At 40.0% G+C, this 22370-nt stretch overlaps 1 protein-coding gene across 1 annotated transcript in view; it reads left to right on the top strand.

The window, feature by feature from the left end:
• The window catches only part of GABBR2 (gamma-aminobutyric acid type B receptor subunit 2), a 488425-nt gene that overhangs the window by 347088 nt on the left and 118967 nt on the right, over window positions 1–22370 (top strand). Inside the window, exon 13 of the mRNA XM_054191752.1 lies at window positions 3310–3432. Coding sequence (XP_054047727.1) covers window positions 3310–3432 — 123 coding nt within the window. The remainder of the gene's footprint in view (window positions 1–3309; window positions 3433–22370) is intronic.

Here is a 22370-nt window from a genome sequence, read left to right as displayed (position 1 = left end):
TCTTTTGTCAGGCGGAGAAATTGTTGGATTCACAAGATCTGAGTCAAGACTCCTTCAGTGCATCTGGTGTTTCCCAAGGAGTGAATGTACTGAACTGAAGGAGTGCTGGTGGGTGGCAGTGATGGCTGGGGAGGGGGAAAACTGGGCCTCCTGAGGGTGGAGGGGGTGGGAGATCAGCAAGCCTTTTGGAATTGCTGCTAGTGGCATACCAGCGGCGTTTCTCAGAGTAAATTTATCTTAGGACAAACTGCTAATCACTGGCAGAAGTGAAAAATAATTGAACCTTAACGGCTCGGTCTGAAAAGCTAGCGTTTCGGTGAAGAGTCCCTCTTCAGAGCAGCGTTACCGCGATGGTTTTGCCAAGGACAGAGCAGGGTCGTGATGGGTGCGTGGGGCAGCTTCAGGAGCCCTGCTTTCAGCCCCCTCACCCTGCACACAGCGTTAGGCCTTACAGAGCACATTACAGTGGCGCAGATCCCTTCCTCCGGTTATCTTACGGGCTTTCGTTTGCCTGCCTTCCTCCTGGCTGTCTGGCAGAAGTGAGGGATGAATAATACCTGCTGCCAGTGACAGCTGCTGTTACGCACCTCTTCCCCTGCTGTCCAGAAAAGGGCCATCCACAGTGTAACGCAGGAGAAAATGCTCCGAGAGGCATCCACGGAGGAGCTCCGCTGTTTGCTGGATTTCTGCTTCTCTTTTTTGCTAATAATTACCTGTTACATGCAAACTAAAATAGGGATTTTGACCTGCAGTAGTGCAAGGTCAGGTACAAGTGAAAGATGCACAAGAGCAAGGAAGGGCGGTCAGCAATGTGACCCTGAATAGGAAGCATTAATATGAGATTTCTTTTGACCCTGTTAGTGAGTGGGTTATCAGTATTATCAGTGCTTTTAATAATATCCTTTCACTCTCTTGCTTTTGTCATTGCTGTACCAGTTCGAATAATATTGCCAGGTGTTGGTAAATCTGCATCTGATGCAACATTACTTTCAGTATCAATATAGTCCGTATAAATTTGGAAGACAGTGGGATAATTGTCTCATGTTTTACCTGTCCTGGGTAAAATGTTCCACTATTTTCCTTAGAAAGAGCAGGCATCATTACTGATGTTTTGGGTTTTTTTTACAAGGAACCTTTATGGTTCAGTACAGCAGAGGGAATAATTTCTGGCAGATTCTTTTCATGTAGCTTTCATTTTCTCAAATGCATCTTTTTAGCTGAAGTTAATTGTCTTCACACCCTGTTGCGGGGGGGGGGAGGGGAGGGGCGAGCAGTGAGGAAGGGAGGGACACGTTTCAGAAGATTAATTTCTCTAATCCTACATTATACCCAAGATAGGTGGGATGAATTGTCCTTTAAAGGCTCCTGTCTCTGCCCACTGGCCACTGAGAGAGGCTAGACACATAATGGTTAAACAGCCAACTTCAGTAAAATAAACCCCATCAATTAAAAAGAAAAAACAACTAAAATATGACAATGAAACAAATTACCGAGCAATGTAAGAGGGAGAAAAAGAAATTTGGGTTGAGGTGTCTAAATTTAATCTAAATCCAAATTCTCTTTGGACTTGACTCCCCACGGTTCTCTCTCCTATGTCTCCACTCATACTAGGAGCAGCACTAGGTACGTTTCCCGCAAGTCCTGCCTAGAAGCGTTAGATAAGAGGTTAAAAAGCGCATGGGCTTTTCCTACAGAAGGGTAACCTCAGTGGTTAACAGTCCTTTTTCAGCTTTGACTTCACCTTCCCACTCTAGGCATGCCTGTGCTCTCTCTGATGAGATGGACATACTGCTTTATTACTTACGCAGACACGTGGAAAGCATCATTTTCTGGTTCTTTATTATGACAGTAGCTACATGGATTTAAATAACTCGTTTCAGGGTGTGAAAATAATGCATCAAGTCTTTTTAGTCATTCTGATTGCTAGCCTTTGTTTTACACTTAGTTTACTCCAAATGATTTATGAAATAAATTAGCAGATTAACAGACTGGTGCACAATATTGCAGAAACTTTCAAAATAAAGAATGTATCTCACTAAATAATAAGAAAAACAAACTTTCTAGCGTTCCTTTTACATTATTTCAAATTGTATTCATTTTTATCATTTCCTTAAGCTTGATAGGAATTCAATGCAAATACAATTTATTCTAGGCAGGAATACCAGCCTCGCCTGCATTAAGATTAGCTGACACTTCTGGCTTTGTAATGCATTTTCAAAATCCTAACGAGTTTATCAAATTGAACTGAAATAATCGCGACTTTATTAAGCCGCTCAGGCTTAATATTTTTGAATATTTCATTTGGATTAAACCAACTCTTTCTGAGAACCAAAACTAGGGAAAAATATGTGGGTTTGTCCATGTTAAAACAATTTGGCAATATCTTTTGAATATTGGATGAGTGTTCATTAGTAGTAGAAGGATATATTCTAAAAAACATGAACAGAGATAAGAGGACTGAAATAAAGTTAATTTAAGCCTGATATTTGAACATGCTTACAACTTTGCAACTGAAATAATTTACGTGCAGTGTATTTTTTCTGTGTTACTATGTGTATAACAGTAGAAATAATATAGTGATTGCATGCAGCTATACAAGACTGTAATACATGGTTTGGCTTGTTATTTTTATTAGCAACTCTTTTTTTTTTTCTTTTTTGAATCTAAATTCCATGCAAAATTGAAAACATGTTTTAAGTTGCATGTGTATAAAAGCCTGTAACCTTTGTAATATAGAAAAAATACATGATGCCTTTCTGCTCCCTGGGTAATAGAGGCAAATCTTAAACACACACATGAAACCTCAAAATTGAACTTATCTTTTAATACTTTGCAAGTGTGTTTTCCACATCTGAGAAGGTTATGAAAAAGTGAACACTGTTAATCTTAGTGAAAACTAAATTCGTTCTCAACTCCTGCTACTCTAAGAGATGTATTGAACACTTTTCCACATTTGCATACATAAACACAATTGTGACGCTCTAGAATATACAACTTTTTTCAGTTTCCAGGAGTTAATATTAAACCTGGACTTCAATACTAATATTTAAGAGTCCTCACAATTTCTTTTTAGAAATCAGAATGCACTTTAGATACTTCTAATAACCATGAAACAAACTAAAATAATTTCTGTCTTCTTGCTATTGTCTTTTGATACTTCTGAAACTTTTCTTCATTCATTGTTAAAAAACCTTTTCATTAGCGACGTGTGTTTTTCTCCCTATATAGGAATAAAGCTGCACAGGGGTCTATCTATGGCTCATGGGAATCTCCCTTTTTTTTTTTTCCTTTTTTTTTTTGTCTCTCCAGATCATTAAAGACCAGAAGCTACTGGTGATAGTTGGAGGGATGCTACTGATTGATCTTTGCATCCTGATTTGCTGGCAGGTTGTGGATCCTTTGAGAAGGACAGTGGAAAAGTATAACATGGAGGTATGTCCTCAAGCCCAAGTAATACTTTATGGTTGCGTATCAGTATCTACAGCTTTCTGTAAGATCAAGCGAAAGATGCACTAAGTTATATGAAACCAGGTCAAACTCTGTATTTGGGAGGAAGAAGGGTTCTCTTTTTTAAAAGCAAATAGAAATGAAATAACTGCAACCAAAAGAAATTATATCTGTAGTTGAAGGTGCCACGTTTCTGTCACTTGTAAGAGATTTTAGATGACAGTGTTGTAAACACAGGAGAGTCCTCTGCTAAGACTCTCTATCAGAGTCTGTTGCAATAAATAATACATTATCAGAACCCATTAGCAGATTTCAGTAAGAGCTTATTCAAGATAAGTGCAGGAGAGGTCACTGCTTAGACTGCATTCTTTGTGGAGCTGTTCAGGAATTATGTTACGTACTGATATATTTATTTTCAGTAACAGCATGTGCATACACACATACTGATTGTTCCTATTTTAATGTCATTCCCAGAAAGGTCATGCTAGAGATTTTGGTAGAGGTCGTAGTATCTTAATGCCCCCTGTACAAATTTTCCAGCATCTGGTAGGTTTCTAGAAGCAGAGCTTTCTCGACAAACTGACAGCAAGAAACATGGCAGCAACAATGCAGAACTTGGAAAAAAAATAATTCTATCTGTATGCAGATTAGCAGTGTTTGAGAGTTTATTACCTGCAACATGGAAACTGGTGATATCTGAAAACTAGATTATATGAGGACAATTTAGAAGTGCTGTTCTATTCTCCAATACCTGGCAATCAGTAAGAGAAAGAACGGTAGTTTTCTATTCTGATGTTAACGTTTGCAAAAGATATGATATCTTATTCCATTGTTTTTACTTGGTTCATACTTTGCGGTGTAGCTCTGAAATTTCTTTAGAAGAAGATTTTACTTTTTATTTGAATATAATTTGTAGAAGATATCTTAGAACGATGCCTCCTAAACTGCAAAGGATGCCTTTCAAGAAATCATTTTAGCATCTGAAAAGATACCTCTCAGTCGTTCCCTAGAGTTTGAAGTTTTTTTTTAAGAGACTCCTCAGTTATCACAGTTGTCAATAAAAAATGGATAATGTATCTGCCATTTGTCTTGTGCAGACACTTCAACTCTGTTTGTAGAGCTTGGAACAATAGCAGCTTGTCGATAGCCTTGTTTACTTCATTTCATTCCAACTGCTTCACAACTGATATTTCAATTGTCAGTGTTGTTAGCTGTTTCACTGCTCATGTAAAACCAAGCATAATATGATGAGTAGTCACAAAATCCCATTGAAATAATGCTCATTTCAGTGCTGTGGGTGAATGACTTAGAAGGACTTTTACTTTTTTCCTTGATCAGAGGGAAGCCGTAACTAAAGATCCTGATACCTGGTCTTGGCAGAATCACTTGGGTGAAATTTCTGTAGACAGCAGCAGTAACTGTGAAGTTATCAAGCCATAAATACCATACATTTGAAAAGTAATGTTTATTGCAGTTTTAAACGATTGCAGTTTCTATCTGAACTTATCAGCGTATATTGTTTGGTCTTGTAATGTATACCACTGAAAACTTAGTGTGCTTCTTCCATGTTCGGTGCTATCTACAGCATGGGGCTCCACTCCAGTTGCCTGAACTTTGTATCAGAACTGGAATTCTCTGGGAACTATGTAAGCCCAAGGAAATTCACATTCAGTGAATATACATGAGAATGTGTAATATTTTGAACAGTCAGCATAGAATTGACTTAAACTTACTGTTAGAGCTCTTTGATATTACTATAAGTTGTGCAGAATGTTTTTTTAAGCTAATGGATTTGGGAAGGAAAGAAATGAAAGTATTATGCAAGCAAATTTGGTCATTAAAATCCTGTACATATGTTTTATCTTATATAAGCAGTGATGTGAACTGCAATTTGGCTTCCTGAACCAGGTCTCAGAAACTCCTTTGTAAAAGCAAAGGGCAATTATATTTTTTTTATTATTATTATTTAAGGTTTTTTTTAGTTTTAGATTTTTTAAATGCATTGTGCAATGGTGAATTCTGTAGTTGAGCTTGCCTGAGCAGGTATCATCTTTTGTGTATTTGAAAAGTACTTATCACATAGTAAACACTACTGGAGGCAAGTTGCTGTTTTATTTCAGGCATATGGTGTCACGTGTATTTCTTGTCCCACTTGCTTCTCTGAAATAGTTTTAAAAGGATATTTTCTCTCAGTTAAAGTTGATCCAAGTGATAGAGACGAAACTAAATGTAGCCTCCAAAGTTATGAATGCAATCAGTCATTGTAGCTAATGAACCATTTGAGCGTTGTTTTAACTATGAATACTCATCGGCTTCCTATGTGGAAGTTCTGCATTTGGCCACTATCGGTTGGTCTTCCGTTATCTGTGTCTTCATAAGCACATCAATCAAAGTAACCAAGATGAGGAGCCTAAAAACTGACCGTGTCCTTTGCTGTTCGGCATTATTCACAAACTAGTTCATTTGAATACCAACGCTAGCAAATTATCAAGCACTTTTAAAAATTCAAGCCTCCTTTTCCTGAGCTGTTTGTAAAGTCAAGCTATCCGTGCCTTAAAAGCTGAGGATGGACAGTCTACATCTGAAAATACAAAGGGAAGTGAAGGCGCTTGTGGTGACTCTCCACCCCTGACAGGAGGAAGAAATCAGATGGGAGGTTGGGTCTGTCAGTGGTCAGACTGGTCACTGGTATCCTGACCCTAGATGTCAGGTTTCCTTAGGAAAAGCACAACTATGGCTGCCATAAGAGATCATGGTAAAAGTTTTGGTGAGCGAGCCCTAAAACATTCAGATCTTCCAACCATCAATAGGGCAGTTGTTTGTTATATAGGTACCAAAACTGATGGATAAAAGCAAATAGGTTACAGATAAAGGGAGGGACCACTTTAAAATCTCTGTAGCTGTACGCTGATCTTCGACAGAAGAACTGTAGGTTCCTCCTACATACACTTCATACAGAGTACCATAGGCTTGATTCTCAGATACCACAAAAGCATTTTCTGACACAAAATGCTTCTCAACTTCACGCAGCAATGTTAAACATTGGGAATTAATCCATAACATTACCTCTATTCATCTGGTTTGCTTGTTGCATCAACTGTAATATTTCTCCTTTAGCTAATATTTCAGACAGTGAAGAGACCTGTCCCGTTTTTTCTCACTGGCTTCTTCCTTGGCTGAACTTGGAATTTGCTTTTTTCGTTGTAATTCACCTTTTTGTCATAATCAAAATGCTTTGCGGATATGATCTGAGCTCAACTAGGTTCCTGCCAGACTAAGTTTCTCCTGATTGTGTGAACTGGAGTGCATCCTTCCTCGACGTCCCGGTTCTTGGGCTCAACAGGCCATGAGGAATTATGGTGCTTCTGTGTATGCAGTTGTGGAAGAGCTTTGCCCCAGTGGCAAGGCTCTACCACCTTTTTCCAGCTGTCTGGATTTTGTCCTGGTTTCTTAAGACGGCAATGTTTATGTGCAAGGATGCCCTATGTGTTTTTTCTGACTGCCAAATAAACTTCATTTGCCAGTTTCAGTCAAAGCTGACAGAGCAGATACAGCTCGCAAGGACACAACACTGCTACAGATTTGATGGAAACAGCCAGCTGTGTGGAGGAGAGGTTCTGGTGGTTCCCCACTCCCTAAGAAGAGGGTTCCAGAGTGAGTTTACCCCTCTGTCTAAAGACGAACATTATAAATGACCTGCTACGAGGCAGCTTCACGCTTAATTAGACACAAAGAATCCAGCCACAAGACAAAATTATTTAGGAAAGCAGCTTGCTCTAATTTCAGTTGCTCACTGATACACCTGCACTGGAATGAAACCACAGTCTGAAATAGCAAAATCGTTTTACAAAGCGGAATCTGTTCTCCATGTGCAATAGCCGTATCATAATTCAGTTACGTACCTACTGCAGTTCAGTAGGTCTGTGTATAGACATACATTCAGACGTACCTCTCCCTCTTAATACAATGCTGTAGTAATTCTTTTAGCTTGAAATCCTCTGACTGGCTTGTCTTCTCCCAACGCAAGTATCTGTGACACAGCTTGAATCACTGTGTCCTTGGAAGGTAACCAATTATAATGTTTGATAAATAAGAACTTGTATAGTAGGGAAAATGGACTGGATTTTGTAGTTCCCAAGGTGTGTTAGACTCAAGAAAAGTAATACTTTGCATACTGGAATCCAATATTTCTTGTAGAATTTTAAAACCTGTTTGTCAAGGGCAGCAACCTTTGCATTCCTTGATGTCTTAGTACCAGTTATGTAGTTATCTCTGCAATGTTTCCTCTTATGCAACCATATGATAACATTACCAGTATTTAAAAATAAACTTCATTCTGGTGTCTGGAATACCAGTATTTAAGGTTACACGTGGAATTGTCCTGGGATGGTAATAAACATGAAATGCAGAAAAAAACGGAACAAAGTGGCATTTGAGAAGATACAGAAGAGAAAACCAGACCAGTGAGACAACATCCTATTTGGGCTACCAGCACTGATACGGAAATAAAATGTGGAAACTAAGAACGCCCAACTTTATATGAGGACATTGCTATAATAAAAATATCAATATGCAGGAAAGATTGAGTAGGCATGCCAGTGGCATAGCAGTGCAGTCTGTTAAAGAAAACCTGGAGTAAAATCAGGTTAACGAATTAATAATTTCAGTGAGTGAGGCAGAATTCCTATGCATTCCAAGTGTATAACTATGCTATTGGACACATATTACTAACCAACAAGCAAAGTCAGCTTTGGTTGATATGTTGAGGGAGTCATAAACATAGCAAGAGCGAAACACGTCTGTGTGAACTGGACAAGTGTGCTGCTCAGACTAACTCATTTACAAGCAGGGACTGCTTTGTAATTCAACAGATTAGAGAACCCACAAAGAGAGAAATAACCCTTGATTTCATTCTGAATAGCATACAGAATCTGTTGCAAAGTGTTGATATCTGAAGGACCTCTCTGTAGCTGCAGATACACCGTTCTTAGCTTTGATAGCTTTGAAGAAGCAACAACCAAAAAAGATCAGTAGAGTGGTACTCAACTTCAGAAAGGGGAACAACATAAAACTGAAGAAGACTCTTATAGAGACGCTAAAGAGGACACTGTAGAGAGTTAAATCTTTGCAGGTGGCCTAGAGAGTATTAAGAATATCATATTGGAGACACAGACTAAATGCATGCCACACATCAAGTAAGACCTGAAAAAGAAGAGACTCAGTGTGACGAAACAGCAGGAAGACCTCCTTCAAAAAGCCCAAGTTGTATCCAAATGAGGAAAATAGAAAGGATGATAAAGTCTGGTAAGTTAAATGTTGAACACAACAAAGCAGTCTAAAAAAAAAGTCTTGCAAAAGGCAAAAAAATGAATAATAAATCTTCCTCTAAGTATCGGTAGCAGGAAGTTTGCCAGGAAAGCTTTGGGCACAATGTTTGGTGAGAATATAAGAGCATTACTTGCAGAAAACAAGGCGGTGTAGAATGATTAAATGATTGCTTTGCTGCTTTCTTCAGCAAGATTCTTTGTGGAAGAGCTTGTGGAGATTGCTGTGGTAGAACCCTTCAGATGAACTCACTGAGGAGTGACTGGAGTTGCTGGTAGGAACAGAGAAACTGATCAGAAATAAATCACTGGAAACAGATTTTATTCTCCCAGGCTTTCTGAAGCAATTCAAATGAGTAATAGTCAAACTACTGACAGCAGTATGTAATCATTAGCTCAGAACTGCTTTGATATCTGAGCGAAAAGTCGCAAATGTCTTGCCATGCTTTCAAGACGGAGTGGAAACCTCAAACTTGTAAGTTAATGTCTGCAGCAGGCCAACTTATAAAAATTATAATCAGGAGTGGAATTAGAAATAAATATGCTACATTGAGGAAGAGTTGACATGGCACTTGTGAAGGAACAAATCACTCAAAAATTCAGTCAAGTCCTTTGAAGAAGCCAGCAGGCATGTGAACAGAAGCTGACGCAGCCTGCTAGGTCTCCAAAAAGGACTCAGCAATTTCTTTCATCAAAGGCTTTCATGGAAATTAAATAGCCATGGAATAAGAGAGAAGCCCTCAAACAGATATAAAATTCTTTAGAACAATGAAACAGAATTAAGGAATAAATAAAAGTTCATTTTCCAGGAAGGAGGGAAGTAGCCTGGGAAGTCCTTCAGGACAAGTCCCAGTCTCGGTGCTGGGACCTGTGTTGTTCAGTGGAAGAGGAAGTGAATGATGAGATGACAAAATTTTAGTGGTTATAGTACATTATTCCAGAAAATAAAAATGAGGGCTGATTGTGAAGAATTCTGGAGGGACATTGTGAAGCTCAATATAAATTAAAATGGTCTTTCCTGATGGCAGCTGCAGCAGCAAACCTGAAGATAATTATCTCGCTTGCTATGCAAAGTCTTACTGACATAGTAAAAGATGGGATTTTAGATTTTGATTTTAAGTTCAGCGGGAGGAAACCCCTGAATTGACTAGGTAAATTCAGTATGTCATACATCTCTGAATAAGACAGAATAAGCCTGACTTAAAACAATTACACCTGCCTAAGTTTTTAATTCAAATAACTAACCCAGAACAAAATCACAAGGTTAGATGACTTGACACAACTCTGTGAGCACCCAGAGATGTTGAGTGTATTCTCAGTAGATGGATGCGAGTGCCGCAAGACTGGAGGAAAGAGTGTTGTTCCTGGGTATCTGTCTTTTCTGTGAGACTGCTCCTAGTGCAGTACCTAAAGAAATGACTATTCCAGATATATGATTTGTGTGTGAATTCAGCTAAATATACAATTCTAGAAGTTATTCATGGTAGTAATGCCAGGTCACTGATCAGTGAGAGTTGTGTGAACATAACTGAGATGTGATGTAAAGAGAACCCAGAAAGGAGTTAATATAGTAGGTGTGAAAGAAAAGGAAGGGTAAAAGCATGTCCAAGGTGAGCAGGGTGCTGTACCCTAATAGTTGGACTAGTTACCTAAGAGCCGAGGCCACCAAACATAAAACTTTTCTTTAGGACAGCCTTTTGTCTTGTGAAATTGATTTGTCTCTGCCTTTTTAAACAAACAATATGTGAAAATTGGGATTCAACTGCACAGATGTAGATCAAGTATCATTTTCATAGAAAATTGTACTTAAGCCCTAGATTAGTTGCCTGCATGCTTTTCCAGGGTACTTTCATGTGCTTTAATAGTCTTCAAAAATATTTTTTTGCATTTTTTTTTACTATTTTTTCTTTAATATTTGTCTTCTGTCACGGCACTGCTGCTGTAAGAACTGGAACATACTCTGGCCCAAAATCATATACAGAGGCGAGTGTGTGTGTGTTTGTATATGCATGATAAAATGTGGGAGTAACATAGGTCTGGAACTGATAAAGTTATGTCTGGTTCAAACTCACGTGCCCAAGTAGATTTATGCAGACTCTTCGCCGTTTTGAAACAATCAGATCATGTTCTTTTCTCTTTCTGCATATGTATATATGCATAAACAGATGTGTTTAGGGGTTGTTGTTTACATTGTGCTGTTGGGCTATTCAGCCGGCTAACAGCTGGATTAGAGAGAACTTTGTCAAACGTACATTATGAAATGAAGAATATAATTGGCTGAAGTAGTTTCTGGGGGTGTTCAGCCTAATGCAGGTCAGAGCTTGTTAGTCAATTTGTTCTCTAAATATCATTACGCCCATCTGTTTCCCCTACTATTTTTTAAATAAATTTAATTTCTTTCCTTCCAATTTGAAATATTACAGACTGCGGGAGCCAAATGTCTCCTGAAATCTGTAGCCTGCTTTCAAACCCTGCCATTGTAGCTCGCAGCAGGCGGCCCGCCAGCAGTAGCTGAAACTGAGAACTCTTACTTGCATCTGCTGGGGCCCACCGGTGGCTGGCAGCCGTTCCGGAGAGGAGGAAAATGAATGGCCATTAGACTCAGCTGTAAACCTTCCGCTGGCCCAGAGGATCTAGAGCAGGTCCAAAGAAAGAGTAAATATTAAAGAGCAAAAGCTGGTTTACTTCTCTTTCTCATTTGACATCAGTTTCCAAGGAAACGGAACAAAACGTGAGAACTGGGAGCCAGCAGCTGAGATTGACTCAGCTGGTGGCTAGTCCTGCTTCTGTTCCCATGGAAACACGTATCAAATTGGCAAAAATAAAGAACTAGGGCAGGGTCAGTTCCAAAATGGCAGGATGAATGGCTGCTGCTTCAGCTAATTAATAAGGTGAGGCTTGCTAGCATTTATTCCTCTTCAGTAAGCAATTCCAATTTTAGTTCTGGCTCCATTATTGTCTTCCCAATAAGCGCTACTTCCCAACCTCAGGCACACAGGAACCACTATCGTTGACAAGACTTGTAATTCGTCTTGTTCAACAGCTTGTTTGCAACAGTGACTGGCACAAATACCTTCAGAGGTGGATGCTAGAAACGTGTAGTGCACATCTGAGAGTTCATCTGTCATGCTTAAATTTTCAGCTATGGTTCATAATGAGCAGCGACTTCAAATGTGCGGTTGTATATATCTCATAACTGTTTTATATCCTCACTGTGTGAATGCTATTGATATTCCCATAAATTTCAGTTGGTCTTGACTCATGCTAACTTTTCACAGTTCAGGGTAATTGCTAATTAGGCACTGTGTGAAGAACTTCCTTTTTCAGTTTTAGAAATGTTGCTTTTCAGTCCCATCGAACATACATTATTTTTCTTTTAGGGAAAAAAAGAATTGAATCTTCCACATCTACATTCATTACTATACATCTGTGTGTTTACTATACAACCTTATTTTCCTCTTCTCTCTTTGATAGGCAGTCCCAATCTTATTAAGCTCTTTTTCCTATGACATAGAAACTCCAAAGCATCCTTTTTAGTTAGGATGACTAATATTGCATACTTTAGAAGATCTGTGTAATGGTTTTATCTATTATTCATCCTGTTCCTTATGTTTAGTATATTCTTTTTCACTGTTGTACACCATTAAACAACATTTTGGACTTTAATGTCAAAGTGATTCCCAGATCATTTCCATGCACTAATTAAGACCTTGAGAAAATGTATAAGTAGTTCCACTGGTTTTAGGTGAAAATGGCTTTACAGTTACTGAAATCAAATTCCATTTGTCATCATATGGCCCACTCAGTTACTCTTCTCACAAATCTTTAGACTCAATTAACCTCAACATTTTTGTCTGCATATTCTCCTGCTTGTGCTGCTGAGCAACACTGATTTTAGCATGGAATTATGGTTCTTAGAGTGGAAGTATTACTCTGGAATATGGAAGCATCATGCTTTTTTTTTTTTTTAACGTATAATTATTGTTACTCCTGCTGTTATGTACTCACACTTCTGGCATGTCGCTGCTGCTTTGCAAACACTTTGTTGTAGCTTCTTCAGTTCTGAGGACTCAGCTACCAGAAGTACCCAACAGGACCCATCCTTTCCACTGCATTTGGCAATCCAGACTGTTGTTCTCCCTTTGGGATTTCAAGGTATAATCCCCAGTCCGAAGAGAAATAAACTATTGGAGGAAAGGAAATCAGATGGAAGATATCTAACCCTGGTAAAGTCATTACACACGTGTGGATTAAAAGCAGCCATTTACCACTTTTGGTAAGGACACTACTGAGATTGCAGCGTATAATGTGAGACTACCAGTGAACGGTTCATCACCTAATCACCATTAAAAGCAGCAGACATATCATCTATCAGTGATATCTGGCTGGTTCACACCGAAGGCGCTGTGATAGTTTTGTTCATTCACCGAGGAGGCTCAGTGTGTGATAGACCCAGTGGCGCTCCTTCACTTTCAACTTCAAACACATAGGATACATTCATTCAGGTTTATTCCTCTGAAGGCTGAAGCCAGAGCCAAAGTTAACATTGATTTTGTGCTCCCTTATAAGGCAGCAAACAGCTACAGAGTTGGTACAGGACAACACTGACGCTTTTTGGCAGTCAGGAACCAAGTACTAAATAGCAATGCACCTGACTTTAGGATATTTCAGCATTTGTTCAGCAGTGCCATGCTTGCAAGGGCTTAGAAGCTCATCTCCTCACATGCTTTCCTTGTTCTTTCAGAGATAAATCTCTGAGGGATCTCTGGACACATTTTTACTTGAACTGCATATTAAGTGTCAAGATTCAGAGACACTATAATCCAGACAGGAACATTTTTCGCCCTTTTGTCGCTGATTTGAGTAGTTCTTAATATCAGAAGCAAGAAAGACAAGAAAACTCCCCTTCTATCAAACGCGAAAGCCTGATTAAAAAAACTTCCAGAAAACAGACTCCAGGTACTGATTAATCTTCCTTGTTGCATTCTGTCCTGGACTTTCAGTGTTTAGCCCTTTCTAGCTCTGTGACATCTCTCTGTTGTTTTCTGGAAGCAAACACCACTGTATAGAGGAAGACAGACTTTAATGCTTATGTCAGGAAACAGATGCTGATGCGGATGAAATGAAGCATAATGAATTACTCCAAGAATATGCTGAGGCTGCAATAGAAACCAATAAATCCGTCCACCAGACTTCTCTGAAGATAGCGATTTCTGCGTTAAAATAGCTATTTAGGATAACCAATTGCCTAACGTAATTAATGCCTCTTTGGGGGAAGAATATTCCCTTGTTCCTTCAAATGTTTAATAGGCTGATACTGAAAAGACACACTCTGGGTATCCCGGTACTCCTTTAAAACCACATGTTTAGTCCTGAGCAATCTTATGGAGAAGGCAAGCCTTGGCTTATTATAAGTGATTATAGTCAGTATCATTCACCTGGAATGTCCTGGATTCTGTCCAAGACATTGTACTGAAACGCATTAATGGCGCTGATGGATTAGTCCTGCCGTCAATGGGGAGAAGCAAGCCATCTAGTCACCTGCCACAAGATCTTCGTGCAGTGCTTGACCATGACGTAATGCCCTCTCATCTAAAAGGCGCACCCCGGCTTTGCTCTAAAACCACTTCAGTGCTCCTCAAACTTAAAAGGTACTGATGTACTTTTACTTAGAGGTGAAGTGCCACGTGGAGCACTTCTGTTTCTAGCGCACATGGGGAGACACTCGGTGAACCAGCTAGACGGCACGGGCACACACACAGGCAATAAGCAGATGGCAGAGTGCTGGAAACTTAACCCACGTAAAACAGACTTTATGCTGGCGGGGAGAGGGCCTGAAGAACTTCCACGCACAAAGCCATCCTCTTTATGTCTGTGCACTGCAGGTCATTTCACTTCCATATTTAGTTGTCCTGGATTCCTCAACGTTACTAAGCACTCTTACAGAGCAGCATCCACAAATAATACTATACCATATTTGTACCCAAACCTTGAAGTCTCTGTCCCACCCTGGCAAAGCAACGCAGTCTTAGTTCTGTATACCTTATCATCTGCAAAACGCCAATACTATCTATTTGGACATGAAAATATACATGTTTTGAAAACTGTTAACAAAACCTGCTGGTACCAGCATAGGATATTTACTGCAAGTGCCTTAGGCCATTCTCTGCTTGGGTTTCCCATACAGTAGTAAATCAAGCCTTTTGGATGCCTATATTTTATGTATGTAAAGATTGCTTTGCTTTAGAGGGTAAAGTTGTTTCTTCTAAAAATTCAAATGCATATTTCACATGTAAGTGAGAAAAAGCTTTTTTTGGCATCTGCCAAACACCAGAATGAACTTTTCTACAAAAATTGCAGATTATTACAAATATCCTCACTCCTACAAAAGCAAGGATTGTTTCTGATTTATCTCTCTCCAGCATCAGTATCCAGCAGAACGTGTTTATGCATATGTATTTTTATTTTAAAACATCCTGCTGTATGTTCTTCTCTCCCTGGAGAAAAGAGAAGAAACACGTAATAGCTGTTAACCGTATTGTTAATGGGACTAATATGCATTAGCAATGCTTCAGTGACATACATATTCTTAAAAGCTATAAAACTGGGGGCTTTTTGCTTTATAATAGCCTGAATCACCCTAAAGTCTACTTTCCAAACTATCTTTCTTCTTATACCTCCAGCAGCTGCATCTGTACCCTGGGAAGTGCGTGCTTGCCTTCCATGCTTCTCCACCCACCTGTAATGCTTTCTCCTGCCCGTGTCCATGACCTCTCATGCTCACTTTCACTACCACAATCTGCAGGTCATTGATAAAACTGACTGTGTGAAAGGACAGCAAACTTGTGGCTTAGGTCAGCACGGTTTTAGATCAGTACCTACATGTGAGCAGCTATTAAGGACTGGCAACGACGAGACTGCAGGTGGCCATGGTTTATGTACCACCAGCCGGGCATTGACATGCTTGGGGACAGTCAACTCACGGCTTCCCAGCGAGGCTTGATTTAATGTTCTGTGGTGAGAATCAAACATAAATGTTTACTAACTTATTTTGTGGAAGCGGTGGAGCAAGTTCCTAGTAGATGAGGGTGGGATGGGGCCTAAGATGTTCTTGCAGAATTTGGGAAGGCGATAGTGGCCAAAAGCAAATGAGAAGAGTCAGAGATCTGGACGGGACACAGGAGCGCTGGGCTTGCTGCTGTCATTGATTGTGTGCCCGAGAGATGTGGAAACAGTGCTTCATAAAGGGAGAGACCCACTGCCCACAGCTGTAGCTGCCTGGTAGCCCTTCTTGTCCTTTTTTTCTTTTGGTGGTAGTCTATGTGGCACCCATTGCCTCTTTGTGTAGGCTAAATAGTCAGCAAGAGTACTGCACCTCACAGGAGTTGTTCTGTGACCCACAGCAGCTGCCTACCTGTCCTACCTACACCACTGCCGATGAAGTCTGTGTCTACGTCCATCCCTGTGTGCGAGCAGTCATCTCACACCTTGCATAAGTGGTTCTATGTATTCCAAGACATCAATCTCATACCGTGTCCCTTACAGCTGTAGAAGCAGCACTCTTCAGCCCTCTGGCTGAAAAGCAATTTGCATGAAAAGACTATACATTTTTGTCAGTTTTTGTCAAACTATGTTTTTTGTTAGCTTATTTTTGACAATTGAACAGCAGTATAGTCTCTGGGCATACATCGTATAATGAATACTCAATGTATCATTTTATTTAAAATCTTCTGAATCTTGGTGGAGTTATTAATTTATGTTACCTGAAGAGAAAGATCTGGTGTGGAAATTTTGTCAACAGTCTTTTCATGAGAAAATGCTGAGACTTCATTCTTTTGTCATCTTTACTTCTAGCCTTAACTCCGGCAATGTCACAGATCCAATTTTTTGATTTTCAGGCACATTTGAAAAACCTCAATGTTGTCTTTTAGCTACTTGCTTTTGAAAACCCATATTAGCTATCCTGATTTTTCTCATATCATTTGTTCTCCAATATATATCTTTTTTTGTATCAACTTCCTTGTTAGAATTATATTAAAAGGGACTCCTGGTTATCTCAAATAATATTTTGGATATAAGTGCCTTGGTGTACCAATTTCCTTACTATTGCCGTTTTATTCAGCCACTTCCATTCATTCTGAGATATTTTTGTTGCTTTCTCATGCAGCATCTGTGACCCAAGTAAGAATTTTAGAGATCAGAGAATCTTTCTAAGCAGTTGGTGCTTCCTTCATTAGTATTACTATATCAGGTTAGGGTTTACGAGGCTAGAGTCCTTATTTTCTGGAAATACCCTGCTTACATTTTAAAATCATTATGCCTGCTTTTTTCATTAACAAACAAAATATTGTGTAATTCTTTGTAATGTAGAAGAATCTTCTCTGATGTGTGCTACAGAATTAGATACTCCAAACGGCACATATTTGTACAAAAATGCTTCTCTAAATATTTAATTTCAGTTTTTTGCGTACAGTTGTAAATATATATAAGAATGTGTGTGTTAATATGTACATATATACATATATATTTAATATCTTGACCATTGATGTTTCAGTTCTGGTATCTGGTCAGGGGCCTCATGTCCAATTAAAGTCCTTTTTTTCTCCTTTTTACTTTTTCTAAAACTTGCTGTACATATATTTTTCCAAGAGGCACAAAGCAGGGAGTCTCTTTTTTCTTTCTGTCCGTCTTGAATGTGCGAGCTCCTAGCTCATGTGAATTTCAAGAATCTCCTATGGAATGGTATAGGACCCAAACATAATTGAAATAACCCATGGTTCTGATTGTGGTAAGTGAAAAGCTGGGTGTCCTCCCTGTTATAAATTTCTGTGTGCTGATTACTTCTCTATAGAAAAGGAATTTTGATCTAGCACCTTTGATTAGTCCCCTTTCATTTTGTGGGATGGTTGCAAATAAACATGGAACAGAACACCTACATATTAATTTATAGAGCTAATGATAGAAAGTAATTTCCTATGGAATTTTCTGTTTGCAATAATACCATTGAGCTAGCATGTAACTTTGTGCAGCAAATGAAAGCAAAATGAAAATTTCTTGCTGCCAACGTGGAGGTGTTCTTCAACTTTGTTATATAGGTTGAAGGCACGCATCTTTAATGTTTTTATTGGGGTCTAATCTTACAATAATGCCGTGAGCAAGGTTTTAAAGCAAAGTTTTTTTCATATTCTTCATTTGCATATACTAATATAGAAGAAAGAACAGCCAGTTAAAGCACTGTGAAGACACATTCAGGATGGAAATGTATGTGTGATGGCAGATCATCAAACAACATTATAAGAAATGGCATTACAAAGGAATTAGGCTGGAGCAAGATGGAAAAGATCACTGCAGGGGAAGGAGTGTGATAATTTGGATATTTTTTCCTATTTTGCCAGTGTTTGGGGTTTTTTTTAATAAATTCATAAAATTTTAATTACTCTGAAATGAGAGCCATATCAGAAGGGATCAGAGTAATTATTTAAGCTGTTAAAAGGATGAACTTTGATAAGTCATTTCCACAAGTGACTATGACACTGATTTCATAAATTGAAATCCCAAGCAAGATTTCTGTTTTCAGTGAAAATAGGTGGAACTGAGTGTAAATGAGCGCCAGGTGATGTTCAGATCTGGATACAATAGTACATAGTTACAAGAAAATATCATCTTGATGCTCAGTAGGACTCAAAAGGCAAATCAAGTGAAAGGATTATAAGAAAAGATGTAGGGAACAAAACATAAAGCAATATTAGGCCAGAGTGGAGTTATACCTACACTGTGTACAGTTCCACTGTGTACAGTTCCACTGTGTACAGTTCCACTGTGTACAGTTCCAGCACACTTCCCTACCTTCGGGAGATGGGAAACAGGCAGACAGAGCTACATAGAGGATTGAGAACTGTGGAATAGACTCCATCCAAGGAACAGGCTGGGATCACTTCTGTCTGGAAGAGAGATGGATGATAGAAGGGAAGTATAAAATCTTCAGTAAATTAGAAAATGTGAATGGAAATGATCACACATAGTCTATTCCAACGCAAGAGCTAAGGAGCATGAAGTGGAACTGGCAGGTTCAAAAAACATACAACACACAGTGCAGATGGAGAACTTTACTGCAGAGTGTTGTCCATCCTGAAAGCTTACATGGGATTAATGTAACAACTGGGCACGCTTATGGAAGAAGAATCAATCAAGAGATGTTAAATACGAAGGCGTGACCTCACTCTCAAGAAGTCTTTAAGTGGCAGATAGTTAGAATATTCTAGAGAGTTGTTCCTATACGCTTGGCCTTTTTCGGATTCTTCCCTAGGGAAAGGATGGTATGGTAGGACTTGAGACATGTATTTGTGAGCAAGTACACCTCTTATATGCATCAGCTATGCAGAGAGGGAATATCACTGTAATTTTTTAACTCTCTCTGCATTTAATTTCATTTCTATTCTTTATAATGTTTTTGTAGAATAAAGAGAGGTATTCTGACGAACTGCAGGTAGCACTTCTGAATATTGATGGAAGAATGTTTAGAAAGTAATTCTTAACACCAGGTGTCCTGCATTCTTTTCCAAGTATGTCACAATATCATATTTTTATAGCACTTGGTAGTTGTGCTACAATGGGAGAACATATTCATCTAATATGTCATAAAGAGGAAGAGTCTCCAACGTTTACTCATTTTTATTTAATTCATACAAAACTGCTACTCCTGAAAAGGAAACTGAAAGTAAGAACTGAAATATAGAATTATAGAACTGTTGAGACTGGAGGGGACCTCTGGATATTTTCTAGTCCAACGCTCCTGCTCCAAGCACGGACACTTAGAGCTGGTCATTCAAGACCATGTCTGGTCATGTTTTGAATATTTTCAAAGATGGTCTCTCTACAACCTCTCTGGGCAATATGTTCCAGTGTTCAACGACCCTCATCATAAAATAACTTTTTTCTGATGTTTAAATGGCATTTCCTGCATTGCAATTTGTGCCTTTTTCTCTTTCATTGAATACCACTGACAAAAAGCCTGGCTTCATCTTCTTTACTCCCTCCCATTCTGTTTTTATGCACATGGATAAGATTCTCCTGAGCCTTCTAGTCTTAAGGCAAAACCCCAGCTTTCAGCCTCTCCTCATGTCAGACGCTCCAATATCTTGAACATTTTAGTGGTCCCTTCCTGGACTCTAACCATTATGTCCATGTCACTCTTGCACTAGAGATACCAGGCTTGGACACGGTACTCCAAATATGATCTTGCCAGGGCTGAGTAGACGAGAAGAATCACTTCCTTCAACCTGATGGTGACACTCTTCATAAAGCAAGGGCACATTGCTGGGTCATGTGCCACTTGATCTCTCCCAGGACCCCCAGGGCCTTTTCTGCACAGCTGTGTTCCGGACAAACTACACTCAGCCCATATGGGGGGGGCGACTGTGGTCATTAACAGGTTAAACAGTATTGGCCACAGTGTTGATCCCTGGGATAAACCACTCATGACTCAACTCCAGTTGAACATCATGCTGCTGGTTTGGTTGGTTTTCAGTCTCCTTCATGGTCCAATTGTCTAGTCCCCATTTAATGCGTTTATCTATAAGGATGTTATGGGAGAGTGTTGAAAGCCTTGCTCAAGTGAAGATGAACAGTGCCAGCATATGTCAGGGTGATTAAGTCCCACATGAGAACCAGGATCTGAAAACATGTAGCTTTTTCCCATTGTCTGAATATGGCCTCATCAACAACTTCTTCCTGATTAGGTGGTCGACCACAACACACACCACTTTGTTCTGCCCTCTAATATTAACCCGTAAGCTCTGAACTGTCTTATCATCCATCCCAAGGCAGAGTCCAATATATTCTTGCCGCTATCTCACGTAACGGGAAACTTTCTCTTTTCATAGAATCATAGAATCATAGAATCTTCATGGTTGGAAAGGACCTTTGAGATCATCAAGTCCAACCAAACAACCTACAGTCTCTGCTACTAGAGCACACCCTGAAGTGCCAAATCTAGATGTTTCTTAAATACCTCTAGGGATGGTGACTCAACCACCTCCCTGGGCAGGCCATTCCACTCTTTCAGTAAAGTAATTCTTCCTAATATCTAACCTAAACCTCCCCTGCCGCAGGCCTGACCACTCTTTCAGTAAAGTAATTCTTCCTAATATCTAACCTAAACCTCCCCTGCCGCAACTTCAGACCATTTCCTCTGGTCCTGTCATTATTCACCTGGGAGAAGAGGCCAGCACCCACCTCTCTCCAACCTCCTTTCAGGTAGTTGTAGAAGGCAATGAGGTCTCCCCTCAGCCTCCTCTTCTCCAAGCTAAACATGCCCAGCTCCCTCAGCCTCTCCTCATATGACCTGGTCTCCAGACCCCTCACCAGCCTGGTAGCTCTCCTCTGGACACGCTCCAGCACGTCAATGTCCCTCTTGTACAGTGGGGCCCAGAACTGAACACAGTACTCAAGGTGAGGCCTCACCAGTGCCGAGGACAGAGGCTCGATCACTTCCCTGCTCCTGCTGGCCACGCTATTCCTGATACAAGCCAGAGTGCTGTTGGCCTTCTTGGCCACCTGGGCACACTGCTGGCTCATGTTAAGCTGGCCGTCCACCAGCACCCCCAGGTCCTTTTCTGGGGGGCAGCTTTCCAGCCACTCAGCCCCAAGCCTGTAGCATTGCTTGGGGTTGTTGTGACCGAAAAGCAGGACCCGGCGCTTGGCCTTATTAAACCCCATACAGTTGGCCTTGGCCCATCGATCCAGCCTGTCCAGGTCCCTCTGTAGAGCCTTCCTACCCTCAAGCAGATCAACACTCTCACCTAGTTTGGTGTCGTCTGCAAACGTACTGAGGGTGCACTCAATCCCCTCATCCGGATCATCAATAAAGATATTAAACAAAACTGGTCCCAAAACTGAGCCCTGAGGGACACCACTGGTGACTGGCCGCCAAGAGGATTTCACCTTCCCTTCCCAGCCTGTTCCTTCCTATTTATCTGTTGCAGCACTCCAGTCATGGGAGCCTCCCCACCACATCCCTGTGACCCCAATGAGGAGGCAGCCCTGCAACTGCGCACATACCTCTAATTCCACCCGTTTGTTCTCCATGCTGCGCGCATGCATTGCTGTACAGGCACTTCGCAGAGATGCTCCATCACACTGACTTTCCAGAGAAAGTGTAAACACTTACCCCACTCTTCGCTTCACCCCTGGCCTCCTGGCATTTGCATGCATACACTTCATGTGGGCTTCCTTCCATCCTGTTTTGTTGTTTTATAGCTCCTTCTTGTCTCTTGCCATTCAAGAAAAAATCAGTGAGCTATTGCCTGTATCTGATGAAATTGTCAGACACCTGTATTTCTGAAAACAAACCATTGTTGTTGCTGAAAACAAATTATTAGACAGAAAATCTGATTTCCACAGACTTCATTAATAAATTCTGAATAGTGGTATTTTGTTTAAATCTGGTCACCTCTGATCAAAAAATGAACCGATAAAGGAACAGGTACATGCCAGAAATGTTGGGTTAATCAAAAAAATTGAAAACCTGTTACTAAAAAAGTCTAAACAAGTTCAGCTTGCTTAATTTTGCAGAATTGATGCTAGGAGGGTATATGATTA

The sequence above is a fragment of the Rissa tridactyla genome, chromosome 2 (assembly GCF_028500815.1).
Source record: "Rissa tridactyla isolate bRisTri1 chromosome 2, bRisTri1.patW.cur.20221130, whole genome shotgun sequence".
In the NCBI taxonomy this organism is placed as follows: domain Eukaryota; kingdom Metazoa; phylum Chordata; class Aves; order Charadriiformes; family Laridae; genus Rissa; species Rissa tridactyla.
The sequence above is the reverse complement of the archived record's forward strand: the minus strand, read 5'-3'. Positions and strand labels throughout refer to the sequence as shown.